This window comes from Poromitra crassiceps (assembly GCF_964638095.1).
Source record: "Poromitra crassiceps genome assembly, chromosome: 20".
Classification (NCBI taxonomy): Eukaryota; Metazoa; Chordata; class Actinopteri; order Beryciformes; family Melamphaidae; genus Poromitra; species Poromitra crassiceps.
The window spans coordinates 28,857,699-28,871,290 of record NC_139637.1 but is presented as its reverse complement, the minus strand read 5'-3'; the positions used below and the strand labels follow the sequence as shown (position 1 = coordinate 28,871,290).

General features: G+C 46.9%; 1 protein-coding gene across 4 annotated transcripts in view; it reads left to right on the top strand.

The window, feature by feature from the left end:
- The window catches only part of LOC310795102 (NACHT, LRR and PYD domains-containing protein 3-like), a 65,835-nt gene that overhangs the window by 25,235 nt on the left and 27,008 nt on the right, over positions 1 to 13,592 (top strand). For 2 of the 4 annotated variants that reach the window (XM_083657129.1, XM_083657132.1), the window contains exons 7-12: positions 7,193 to 7,268; positions 7,441 to 7,666; positions 8,018 to 9,794; positions 9,908 to 10,081; positions 10,307 to 10,480; positions 11,834 to 12,007. In XM_083657129.1, the coding sequence (XP_083513255.1) occupies positions 7,193 to 7,268; positions 7,441 to 7,666; positions 8,018 to 9,794; positions 9,908 to 10,081; positions 10,307 to 10,480; positions 11,834 to 12,007 (2,601 nt within the window). The remainder of the gene's footprint in view (positions 1 to 7,192; positions 7,269 to 7,440; positions 7,667 to 8,017; positions 9,795 to 9,907; positions 10,082 to 10,306; positions 10,481 to 11,833; positions 12,008 to 13,592) is intronic. The other 2 variants (XM_083657130.1, XM_083657131.1) reach the window with 2 other exon arrangements.

The following is a 13,592-nucleotide window of genomic DNA, read 5'->3' as shown; positions in this document are numbered from 1 at the left end:
GGTCGGTAAAATAGATTATACACATTCAATACCTCCCATATTTTTATAGGAGACGTAAAAGGGTTCGATCCACGTCCCACGAGATCACACGAGATATCTCGTCCACGGCAGTCAACCGCTGGTTTCTGCTTGACGAGATATCTCGTCCACGGCAGTGAACGTGTTAATGACTTTATCCAGATTGGTTTTATGAGTCTGGACGCTCCAAGTCTGATTTGTGTCACTTGTCCCAAACCACATATGGAGGTAGTTTCCAGTTTGCTTTCGACTGATGTGACTTGAGTGCGGACGCGCAGATCCACCAAATCTGATTTGAACGTCACTCGCAACTCGTCATCAAATGCTTCTGCGCAGGAAAACCACGTCACCAACGTACGTATTTACTGACGCCCACGTCATTACCATAGCAACCCATGCAGATAGGCTGTTTAGGTCTGGCCACACAGATCTGACTTGAGAATCAGATTTGTGGCAGTGCGGACACACTCCCAAATCAGATTTGGGAAACCAATCAAGATAATGATGATTAACTCATTGAGTGCCAGCCACTTTTGGAGAACGGACGCTCCCAGTGCCAGAGTTTCAGAGCGTTTTCAGTGATTTCTCGAGGCCCACAGAATATTGTGTGATATTACTATGTAAACACTGAACACGCAAAAAGAACAAGGAGACTCTATTGTATCATCAGCAAAAAAAAAGTTTATTGATACCATTTTCTTTAGTTATCAGCCGGAGAAGATAGGTAAAAAACAGCAAAAACATGCATTTCTATCTAGAACCTGAGATATTTAGCCTTTTGTGAAATGCAGCATTTCAAGCACATTCACTGACTCTAGCTAATATTTTCTGATGTAGTGACCTGGTGTAGTTCTGTGGAGCCTGCGTGCCCCACCCCCCTCTCCCCCACTCAGCTGCAAACTCCTCCCCACACGCACCCAGTCTATTTTCGGAGCCTCCGTTTTTGCGCCGGGCGGCTCCCGGGCGGCTCACAGCGCGACAAGGAAATGCCAAACGGGACTGCAGGTAAAGGTTTGGCCCTTCGGCGTCGGGTGCTGCCTTTCTGGTGGGTAATCGTGTGGAGAAACTATATGCAGACAGACAGACAGAGGCAGAGGAGCTCAGTTGTGTGCGCGGATTGATTGCTGTTGGCAGGCACCGTCAAGCAGCAGCCAGAGCAATCTACATGGCTCTGGGCTGCAGCATGAGCGGTTTCTCTTTGATCACGGCTTTTTCAGGCTGTATTCCTGACATTTCTGTAATCTGGAGAGCACTGTCGCCACCTAAGGGTTCTGTAAAATAGGTTAGACACATTCAATAGCTCCCATATTGTAAGAGGCGATGTAAGAGGGTTAGATCCACATCCCCCCGTCAAAAAACGCAATTGACGACTTTAGTCGTCAATGGCACTCTACGTCACTAAATGAATTGACGACTAAAGTCGTCATTGGCACTCAATGAGTTAATGACTTTATCAGCAAATCGGATTTGCCTGTAATGTAAGCATGGCCTAAGTGTCCAAATGTTCATGTCATTCTGGCCAATACTCCACTTCTGTTATAGCATTTCAGTCTGGAATATGGAATATCTTTCAATAATCAATGATTTAGCTGCTAAATTGTCAAATACCGCCGTCTGCTCGCTACCCAGGCACTTATGTATGTACTTAACCTAACTAACTATCCGGTGTGCACAACATTGTCAGACTAAACTCCAGCTGACACCCCAAAAACCTACAATCCGCTACAGAAAAATGTATATTGATTGTTTATTAACTGGCCCCTGGCCTTCTATCATTTCACGAAAGTGGCCCCCGGGCAAAGCAAGTTGAGTATCCCTGCCCTACGGTATGACTGGTGGAGGGGTACGGTGGCGCAGTCGGTAGCGCTGTCGCCTCACAGCTAGATTCAAGATTCAAGCTTTTTATTGTCACTCCATGGTACAAGTATCACGTGGGAAATTCTTGTGCTGTGGACTCCGTTTACAACATAGTACAAATATAACAGGGCATATGAGTGCAAAAACAACAAGAGACACAACAAGCAATAAGGCAGTATAGTGATAAGACAAGTCAGAGACAGTGGCATATTCACTGCACATAGGTGCACATGTCATGTGCATACTTTAGACGTGCTTAAAAATTTTAAATTCGACGTATTTGACATACAGGTGCAAATAGCATATACCTTATTAAACATACAATTAAACATTAGACATACGTAATGGTAGCAGCTACAGTACGGTACAGTACGGCTACTACACTATTTGTGTATGTTAAGGAGTCTTGTGGCCTGCGGGAAGAAACTGTTCCTCAAGCGATTTGTGCGTGCTTTTGGAACCCTGTATCTCCTCCCTGAGGGTAACAGGGAGAACAGGCTGTTGTGGGGATGGTTTGTGTCTTTGATGATCTTCAGGGACCTCCTGAGGCACCGCTGTTTATACAGTTCATGCAGTTCTGGCAACTCACATCCTGTTACGTGCTGGGCCGCGCGTCTCACTCTCCGTAGCGCCCTGCGGTCCATGGTGGTACAGTTCCCGTACCAGGTGGTGAAGCAGCCAGTCAGCAGGCTTTCAATGGTGCCTCTGTAGAAGTCCCTAAGGATTTCTGGCCTTAGCCCAAATTTCTTCAGGCGCCTGAGTCCATGTAGTCGCTGTTGGGCCTTTTTGACAACAGTGGCGGTGTGACCGGCCCAAGTCAGGTCCTGGTGGATGTTGACTCCCAGGTACTTGAAGCTGTCCACCCTTTCCACCACTGTGCCGTTGATGGTGATTGGGGGGTGTGCGCCCCCCCCGTAGTCTACAATGATCTCCTTGGTCTTGGAGACGTTCAGAGAGAGGTGGTTGTCCTGGCACCATTGTTCCAGGGCCCCCACCTCCTCTCTGTAGGCCGTCTCGTCGCCCCCCGAGATCAGCCCCACGACTGCTGTGTCGTCTGCAAACTTCACGATGGTGTTCGAAGTTTGAGTCGCCACGCAGTCGTGGGTGTAGAGGTTGTACCAGAAGGGGCTGGAGACGCACCCCTGGGGCGCTCCTATGCTGATGGTCAGTGGGGAGGAGGTGAGGTTGCCCACCCTCACCACCTGGCGGCGGTCTGTCAGGAAATCCAGGATCCAGTCGCACATTGCTGTGTTTAGTCACAGATCCTTGATCTTGCGTACCAGCCTGGAGGGTACTATGGTGTTGAATGCTGAGCTGTAGTCCACGAACAGCATTCTTACATAGGTGTCCTTCCCCTCCAGGTGGGACAGGGCGGTGTGGAGCACGTGTGCTACTGCATCCGCTGTGCTCCTGTTGGGGCGGTATGCAAATTGTAGCGGGTCGTGGTCCGGGGGGAGTGTGGGGCGGATCTTTGATATGACCAGCTTTTCAAAGCACTTGCTGGCTATTGGCGTGAGGGCTATTGGGCGCCAGTCATTGAGGCTGGTCACTTTCTGCTGCTTGGGAATGGGGATGATTGTCGCTGCTTTGAAGCAGGAGGGAACTCGTCGGAGGGAGAGAGACTGGTTGAAAATGTCTGTGAATACGCCTGCCAGCTGGTGGGCGCAGGCCTTGAGGACCCGGCCGGGGATGCCGTCCGGGCCGGCCGCCTTGCGTGGGTTGATACGCCAACACAGTCTCACAGAAAATTGTATAATACCAACGTTTTGGACCAACGTTGCTATTTTACAATTTCGACTCGAAAATTGTAAAATAGTAACGTTCTGAGATTTTAGGGTTAGGATTAGAGTAGGGGGAGGGGTTAGAAACAGAAAATCTCCGTAAAACACGCCCAAACCACGCCCACCGCTGTAGACACATACGTTACCATTTTACAATTTCGTAGCCGAAATTGTAAAATAGCAAGGTTTATCCACAAACGTTGCTATTTTGGTGGGGGGGGTTGGTGGTTAGGTGGGAATGGGAGGGGGTGGGGGTGCTGAGGGGTGGCGGGGAGGTGGTCGGGGGAGGAGGGCAGTGGGGGTGGTGAGGGGGAGGAGAGGAGGAGGGGTGGTGGGGGGGCGGAGAGGAGGAGGGGTGATGGGGGGGAGAGGTGGCAGGGGGGGGAGGAGAGGAGGGGTGGTGGTGGGGGGGAGTAGAGAGGGGGGGGTGATGGGGGGGGAGAGGAGGAGGGGTGGTGGGGGGGGGGAGGAGAGAGGGGGGGTGATGGGGGGGAGGAGAGAGGGGGGGTGATGGGGGGGAGGAGAGGAGGAGGGGTGATGGGGGGGAGAGGTGGCTGAGGGGGGGAGGAGAGGAGGGGGGAGGTGGGGAGGAGAGGGGGAGGAGGGGAGGCGCTCTGGCAGAGGGGTCAAACCTGGCGTAGAAAGCTAGAAGGTCCTGAGTTCGATTCTCGCCTGGGACGCTGTGGGCGCTGGAGTTGTGACCCCCCCATATCTTCAGTGCCTACTGCCCAGGTGGGCTATCTCGTCGAAAGGGCCTTTCTGTGTGGAGTTTGCATGTTCTCCCCGTACCCCCCAGGGGGTTCCTCCGTACATAACCCCCCACTAAAAACATGCAGAAGATCGTCATCTGACCAGTGACGACAACATCTGAAGTTGGTCCAATGATGGTCCAATGATGGTCCCCGGGCGCTGGAAAGAAAAAGCGACCACTGCTCCTGGCCTGCGCCCCGGAGGGAAGGTCAAGCCTGGATGGGTCAAATGCAGAGGACATATTTCACCGGCCACCGTCAGCATGAGTGTGTGTTGTGGCATGTGTTGTAGTGTTCGTGTAACAATAAAGACGGGCTGCCGTCTGAAATCGTGTCATACTCATGTCATGACATGTAGCTTTCCGCTCAGTCAGCGACAGACAGCGTGCTGTGTCAGTATGTAAAAAAACAACGAAACAAGCCGTGTGCGCCGTGTCCGTCCGGAACAGCGGACTGCTTCGAACAGAGAGAGAGAGAGAGATAGAGTCAAATAGAGAGAGAGGCTGCAGGAGCAGGATGGCCGCCCCACCCGCAGCAGCTGAGGAACAGAGAGAGAGGGAGAGATGTGTCACTATATCATAATATTGGCTTCGGGCTCGCAACGGGCTCGGGCCAATTAATTTCATAATTCGGGCCGAGATTTCAGGCGCGACTCGGCAAGCGGTGCTCTATATAGGCAGACTAGGACCCCGCAAAGCCAAGGCTTTAAGCTGCTCGCTACAGTGAGATACGCATTATGGACTATGTGCGCCCCTAGTGGTTGAATGCCATTATTGACATCTCAAACCATCTCAAAAACGGCACCGCAGGAGGCCAGGCAATGGATAATATTAAACTAGTAAACGTAGATCCACTCCACCATCTCCAAAGGCCGGCCACCCGGGTTGGCCCGTGCATGTGCAGCCCTTCCTATCTAGGATGCATCCCTAGTCATCTTGTTCTGGAACCGGCCCTGGTCTAGTCCCAGGCTGTGTCAAGTAGATCAGATTCCTTTTTGCAGATGGATTCTTTGGGAATTGTCCTGCTTTTATGAAGGCGATGGTGTTTGACAAGCTGGATGTTGGGGGAGGGATGGCGTTGGAGGTAGTTCTTCCTTCCAAGGTAATTGCCAGTTGCCAGAGGACCTGGTTGTGCCTCCAGGTATAACGGCCTTGGGACAGACTTGTTTTGCAGCCAGTGAGGATGTGGCTTAGTGTCGCTGGAGTTTGGCAGTGGGGACATGATGGATCTTCTCCGAACCACTGGTTTAGGTTCTTGGGAGAACCAAGTGCATCATAGGTGGTTCTGATTATGAAGCTAAGTCTGCCTCCTTCCGTATCCCAAAGTTCCCTCCAGGCAAGTTTTCGATGGTCCACTAGTCCTGCTCGGCCTGTGAGACCGCCATTGCGCATCCCTCTGCTTAATCTTGCTGCCGGTGTGAGTTCCAGATCTACTCGCCCTGCCAGATATGTTTGGGGTCCCGTGACTACAGATGACATCACGGCTTCACACATTGTGATTGGCTGTATGTCGGGCACGTGGGCTTAACATGCCCAAAATGTCCGACAGCTTTAGATTAGCTAACAGCTAAGCTACTGATGTTATCAAACATTTTGGCATGTTAAAGCCTCATTCAGCAACTTTTCCAAGTTTTGCGATTGGGCAAACTGTGCCCTCTGGGTGCAATAGCATCGGTATCGATATCACCATTCAAAGTCAACAAAACAGCGCGAGAAAGCTCTATGTACATGTTGTGACATTGGCTACTCACCATGTGATGAAATAATAATCCATAGTTACGTGAAACGTCGTTTTCGTAGCAAATCCACACCGAGTTACTTCCTTGTTTTACTGAACACAGAGATTCAGCCGTACAGCGCATGCGCAGTATGTGCCTCCAGGCTGCCTCTGGGATGCAGGCATGAAATTGCTTAGTCCCAGGAGAGGCCTTTGGAGGGCGGTGTGTGACCAATAGAGGTGACATTCTCTCTGTTATAAGTCACTGTACTGTACCATCTCCAATGACTAAAAAGCTGTTATATTAAGGTGAAAAAAATGCTTATTGGGGCTTTAATCCATTAAAAATTTGAATCATCATGATTCAAGTGTACAGGACCATTTCTCATGAACACGAGCCTTACTCTTTTTAAATAAATGTTGTGAGAGCTTAAAAATACACGTTATGCTAGTATGCTAATAACACATATCTACTGTAATTGCATGAAACATTGTGTACACACTTTCAGCTAGCTAGCAGTTGGTTCCTTTAGAAAGCAAGCTATGCTTACCTATAGCAACTAAAACAGTCCATTGTGGTCAAGTTAACACTATCTAGCTAACATCACTATTTGGCCGCTGCAGCCAATCATAATGCGTGAAGTTGTGGTGTCATCGGGATTGTGGTGAATCCCAAGCACTTCTGGTAGGGCGAGTAGACCTGGTAGTCACACCGGACCTCAGCTACCACCCCCTCGGATACCACCCCACCATTTTTCTAGTTCGCTCACACAATTCAATCACGGTTCCTGAAATATTTGGAGATACTGTTTTGACCAAAAAAATAACCCATCTTTACTGAACCACACCCATTCCCAGAAGTCTTTGTAGTTGTAGTTGTCGCGCTGCACCGGAAGTTTGCACGTATGCACGTATGGACTAGTAACTGTAGAACCTTGAAACATTTGAATCCTGTGCTGTGAATGAGCAAATTCAAATAAAGTATTTAAAGTATGTGTGTATGTGTGAGCGCGGGTGTGTGATAATTTAACTTATTATGACCCTTGACCTAATATCTGATGTCCCCCCCAGAGTTGACCAGATGTCAAAGGTTCCCAGTGAGCAGTCTGACCAGGAGCATCAAACAGACCTGGACTCCATATTTATGGTGTGTAAATTAACAACAACACCTTTTACTTCACCAACGAGTGAAATGCAAAACAAACATACAGTCTCCACGCTAGTCTTTAGACCAACAGACTTTCAGGCTATGCACGATTGTTTTGATATTGTGTTCCACAAGTTTATTATGAAAGTTAGATTATGTTATTCTGTTGCAGCTTCTTGAGGAGAACATCATCACCTTTGTGAGGAACGAGCTGAAGACGTTCCAGAGGGCTCTGAGTGCAGATTCCCCAGAATGCTTAGAGAGTCAGAGGGAGGATGAAGAGGTGGATGGTGAGGAGGAAGAGCAGAGAAAGAGCAGCAGAGAGGCTTTTCTAGACATCACACTGCTCTTCCTGAGGAGAATGAAGCAGGAGGAGCTGGCTGACTCTCTGCAGAGCAGTAAGAAGCTTTGAACATGTTTGTCTTTCTTTCTGCAGCTGTAAATACAGACATGTCTAAAACAAGATTGGAAGGTCAATGAGCAAAATCGACATGAATAATCTGGTCAAATGATGTGGTGTCGTGCTGCACATGATAAAAGAAACATGAAAAAAGAGAAAACAACACCAGTTGCCTTTCACTTTGAGCGAGAAACACGTTGACATTGTGCATTGAGCTCCACACACAATCAGCATTTATTTGTCCATTGAGCTGAATAGATGCCATGAGCTGCAGTTTTATAAACATTTACCAGGAAATCATCACATCTACTGTAACATTCACTCATTGATGTTATTGTGTTTCATTCAGAAACTCCTGCTGCCATTTGCCAACGTAAACACAAATCTAACCTGAAGGAGAGGTTTCAGTGTTTGTTTGAAGGCATTGCAAAAGCAGGAGACCCAACAGTTCTGAACCAGATCTACACAGAGCATTACCTCACAGAGGGAGGAAGTGGAGAGGTCAATGATGAACATGAGGTCAGACAGATTGAAACAGCATCCAGGAAACCAGCAAGACCAGAAGCACCAATCAAATGTGAAGATGTCTTTAGAGATAAACCAATCAAAACATTGATGACAAAGGGAGTGGCTGGCATTGGGAAAACAGTCTTAATACAGAAGTTCACTCTGGATTGGGCTGAAGACCAAGCCAACCAAGATATACAGTACATATTTCCATTCACTTTCCGAGAGCTGAATCTGCTGAAAGAGAAAAGGCTCAGCTTGGTGGAACTTCTTCACCACTTCTTTCCTGAGATCAAAGAAGCAGGCATCTGCAGTTTTGACAAGATCCCCATTGTGTTCATCTTTGATGGTCTGGATGAGTGTCGACTTCCTCTAGACTTCCAGAACAACAAGATCCTGACTGATGTCACAGAGTCAACCTCAGTGGACGTGCTGCTCACAAACCTCATCAAGGGGAGACTGCTTCCCTTTGCTCGCATCTGGATGACCACACGGCCTGCAGCAGCCAATCAGATCCCTCCTGAGTGTGTTGACATGGTGACAGAGGTGAGAGGCTTCACTGACCAACAGAAGGATGACTACTTCAGGAAGAGATTCAGAGATGAAAAGCAGGCTAACAGAATCATCTCCCACATCAAGACTTCACGAAGCCTCCACATCATGTGCCACATCCCTGTCTTCTGCTGGATCACTGCTACAGTTCTGGACCATGTGTTGAGAACAGATGAAAGAAATCTGCCCAAGACCCTCACTGAGATGTACATCCATTTCCTAGTGGTTCAGTCCAAACAAGGGAATGTCAAGTATCGTGGGAGAGCTACTACAGATCCATACTGGAATACAGAGACCATAAACATGATTATCTCTCTGGGAAAACTGGCTTTTGAGCAGCTGGAGAAAGGCAACCTGATCTTCTATGAAGCCGACATGACAGAGTGTGGCATTGATATCACAGCAGCCTCAGTGTACTCAGGAGTATTCACACAGATCTTTAAAGAGGAGCGTGGGCTGTACTATGACAAGATGTTCTGCTTCATCCATCTGAGCATTCAAGAGTTTCTGGCTGCTGTTTATGTCTTTCTGTTATTCATCTACTCTGGTGTCAATTTAATGAGTGAAAAACAGTTAACATCCCCACCTATCCTGATATTGAGTGATACATCTTATGTAAAACATCTCTACCAGAATGCTGTGGACAAGGCCTTAAAGAGTCCTAATGGACACATGGACTTGTTCCTCCGTTTCCTCCTGGGACTTTCACTGGAGACCAATCAGACTATCCTACAGCTACAGCCAAGAAGTAGCAAACAGACCAATCAGGAAACAGTCCAGTACATCAAGGAGAAAATCAGAGAGAATCCATCTCCAGAGAGAAGCATTAATCTGTTCCACTGTCTGAATGAGCTGAATGACCATTCTCTAGTGGAGGAGATCCAACAGTACTTGAGATCAGGAAGACTCACCACAGATACTCTCTCCCCTGCTCAGTGGTCAGCTCTGGTCTTCATCTTACTGTCATCAGGAGAAGAACTGGACATGTTTGACCTGAAGAAATACTCTGCATCAGAGGAGGCTCTTCTGAGGCTGCTGCCAGTGGTCAAAACCTCAAATAAATCTGTGTAAGTGCCTGCATAACTGGATAGAAATATGTGAAATTAAATTTTATACAGGAGAGAAATACTTCCAATGTTATTGTTTGTTTTGTTTGTTACTATATTATTTTCTCCTTCAGGCTGAGTTGTTGTCAGCTGTCAGATAGAAGCTGTGAAGCTCTGGCCTCAGTTCTCAGCTCCCACTCCTCTACTCTGAGAGAGCTGGACCTGAGTAACAACTACCTGGAAGATTCAGGAGTGAAGCTGCTCTCTGCTGGACTGCAGAGTCCACACTGTAGACTGGAGACTCTCAGGTAAGTTTAGAGTATGATGGTTTGTGTAAAATATGTTGTCACTACAACATTGCATGCTGGTTTATTTGCGGTAAAGAAGTGCTGTATAAACCTGCATTATACCAAGTATTATGTTTGATTATTCTTTTCTACTTTCTTCCTTTAATTATATTAGAATGGTTGGTAGGGTTAGTCATCCATGTTTGACCTCTGACACAACAAATCAATAAACATTTATTTTGTCAGGTTGGCTCAAAACAAGCTGACAGAGAAATGCTGTCAGGAGTTGTCATCAGTTCTTAGCTTCAGATCATCTTGTCTGAGAGAGCTTGACCTGAGTAACAACAACCTGGAAGATTCAGGGATGAAGCTGCTCTCTGCTGGCCTGCAGAGTCCACACTGTAGACTGGAGACTCTCAGGTAAGTTTAGAGTATGATGCTTTATGTAACAATATATTGTCACTACAACATTGGATGCTGGTTTATTGGCTGGAAGAAAGTGCTGCATAAACCTGCATTATACCATGTTTTATTATTATTTTCTACTTGCTTCCTTTAATGATATTAGAAGGGTTGGTAGGGTTAACGTCATCCATGTTCGACCTCTGACACAACAAATTAACACATTGACTGCCAGCCGTTTTTTTCTTGCTGTAGGTAGCTTCTGCCAAGCCGTTTTTTGAGGATTGTGGCTCATTTTACAGGAGCCGAGAATTATTTTCTGCTTGGAGTTTGTGAACATACAATATCTCAAAAGTACTAATAGAATGTGTACTTTCTCTGTCTAAAAGAGTTAGTTTGTAGAGTTAGTAGTTATGTAAGCATTAGCAGTTGAATACAGCATGGTTTTAGCGTCAGAAAGAATATTCAGAGATAAACAGCTTTTTGTGAAATTCGATAGAACTGTCACTTTAACCATTCATTTTTGGCTCTCTCTCTCTCTCTCTCTCTCCCTCCCCCTCTCGCTCTCTCTCTCTCTCTCTCTCTCTCTCCCCCTCGCTCTCCCTCCCTCTCTCTCTCTCTCTCTCTCTCCCTCCCTCTCGCTCTCCCTCCCTCTCTCTCTCTCTCCCTCCCTCTCGGGAGGGAGACGCACTAGGTTTAATCCTAGTGAGAGGGGGAGAGGGAGAGAGAGAGAGAGAGAGAGAGAGGGAGGGAGGGAGAGAGAGAGAGCGAGAGAGAGAGAGAGAGAGAGAGAGAGAGAGGGAGAGAGCGAGAGGCAGAGTTGCTTCAACTCCTCTCTCTTCTTGCCTGCAGCGGCCGTCACAGTCTCAGTGCTTTTGCTGCTGTCCTGTGCCTGTCGATCTGCACGGCTGCTGTTTGAGGAAGTCGGCATGGACTCGCTTGCTTCTTGGAGTTTTGGTTGAGAGAAGCTTTTGCGATTCTGGTCATATTTATGCTGCGTGTTTCAAAGTGTGTTCCACCTGTAATGTATTATGTAAATTTGCAATCCCGTATCGCCAGCAATCAGCGTGAAAATGAAAGCGCCTTCGCCAATCCACCTTCATGAGAATGGCTTCAGTCACACTGCTTTTTGCTTGCCTTCCTCCTTCCTTGTCGCCACTTAGTGGGTCGGTGGAATGGGTTGTACACGTTGTACACGTCCAATACCTATATAAGAGATGTAAAAGGCTTAGATGCACAACCTACCGTCAAAAAAAAAAAATCGATTTTTTTGACGAGTACACTCGTCGCTGGCAGTTAACAGCTGGATTGTGTTTGACGAGTACACTCGTCGCTGGCAATCAAGGTGTTAATACACATCTATTTTGTCAGGTTGGCTGAAAACAACCTGACAGAAAAATTCTGTCAGGAGTTGTCATCAGTTCTTAGCTTCAGATCATCTTGTCTGAGAGAGCTGGACCTAAGTAACAACAACCTGCAGGATTCTGGATTGATGCTGCTCTCTGCTGGACTTGGGAGTCCACACTGTAGACTGGAGACTCTCAGGTCAGTATTACTGATACTGTTAAAGAGATTACACTTTAAATTCTGGTTTATAAGTACAATAATGTCAGTGAAGTGAGTGGAGAATTCTTATTGGAAAGTTGAAAGAGAGAGATCTGCAAGTAGTCCAGCCTAGAAAGGTGGTTTTGGTGTCTACCTCTAGGTTTTAAGCCCTCGTTCACACATACACCAAAGCCACACTGAAGCTATGCTGAAGCCACTCAGTTTTCTTTCTGTTTTTTTTATATTTTTTTTCTTATTGATAATCTTTTTTATACATGTCATCCAAAGCAAAGACAAAACAAGTGTACAGCAAAAATCTACTATTTATTTATCTCTTAGAAAAAAGCAAAAAACAAAACAAAAACATGCGCGCACACACACACACACACAGAGGCACATACTCCAATATTGCTTGACTTGCTCCCAGTTGATTTATTTTTAACGTTTCGGTCAACAAGGACCTTCTTTTTCTGAAGAAGGTCCTTGTTGACCGAAACGTTAAAAATAAATCAACTGGGAGCAAGTCGAGCAGTGTGCGGACTCTATTTCTTTTTATATGTTTCATTGCTTTTGTCCTGCACCTGCAATTTGAGTGGATGTGCGCGCTCTACTTTTTATACACACTCCAATATTACCACAGACCAGCCAGGCGAAATCACCCGCCGGGCGGCGGGTGATTTCGGTTTGGGACCAGTGTTCTCTGGTCCCCAACAACCAGAGAACACTTAAGTGAGTTGGTCCTCAGTAACCTGAGTCCCTCCATCCGTATAGTAGAGATCATATCCACCAACCACTGCTGAAAAGAGGGTGGAGAGGGGGACTTTCATTCCTGCAGAATGAGTTTCCTAGCAACGATTGTTGAACAGCTATAGGGAAATCCAAAGAGGACTACGAGCAGCCAAAGATGGCGAGTTCTGCCTCTGGCTGAACTCTTATCTTGTAGGCCCTAGAGTACCAGTTAAATACTTTGGCCCAGAATCCGGTCAGTAAAGGGCAGAACCAGAAAGCGTGAGACAGAGTGCCCTCCGATATATGACACCTGTTACACAGTGGTGAGACAGACTGGTAAATCTTGTGCAACTTATGGTTAGAATAGTGGAGACAGTGAGTGCCTTTGAATTGGATCAGTTGGTGTCTACTATTGACTGAGCAGAGTTGTATCACAGACAGACTCCTGTCCCATATAATGTCAGATAAGTCAATGCCAAGTTCCCCTTACCACGCTTCTCTAATCCTCTCAGTAGAGGCTGTAGTACAGTTGTCAAACAGACATACAAATCTAGAAATGAGATGTTTGGAGTGAGGGGGGCTTAGCAATACATTGAAGAAAGCATGTTCATTTGGGAGCACTTCAAAGGTGTGAATCCTGGATCGAAGATAATTTCTGAGTTGCAGGAATCTGAGCCAGTTCATGGCGGGCAACTCAAACTTCCTCTTCAGTAGATCAAAGGATGCAAAATAACTATGTATAGGTCTTTGATGGAGACTAGACCCTTCTCACTCCAGGCATGGTAGTTTCTGTCTGACCATGGGGGCAGAAAAGAGTGATTGAAAGAAATTGGGGTATGGACAGAAACATCTGGTA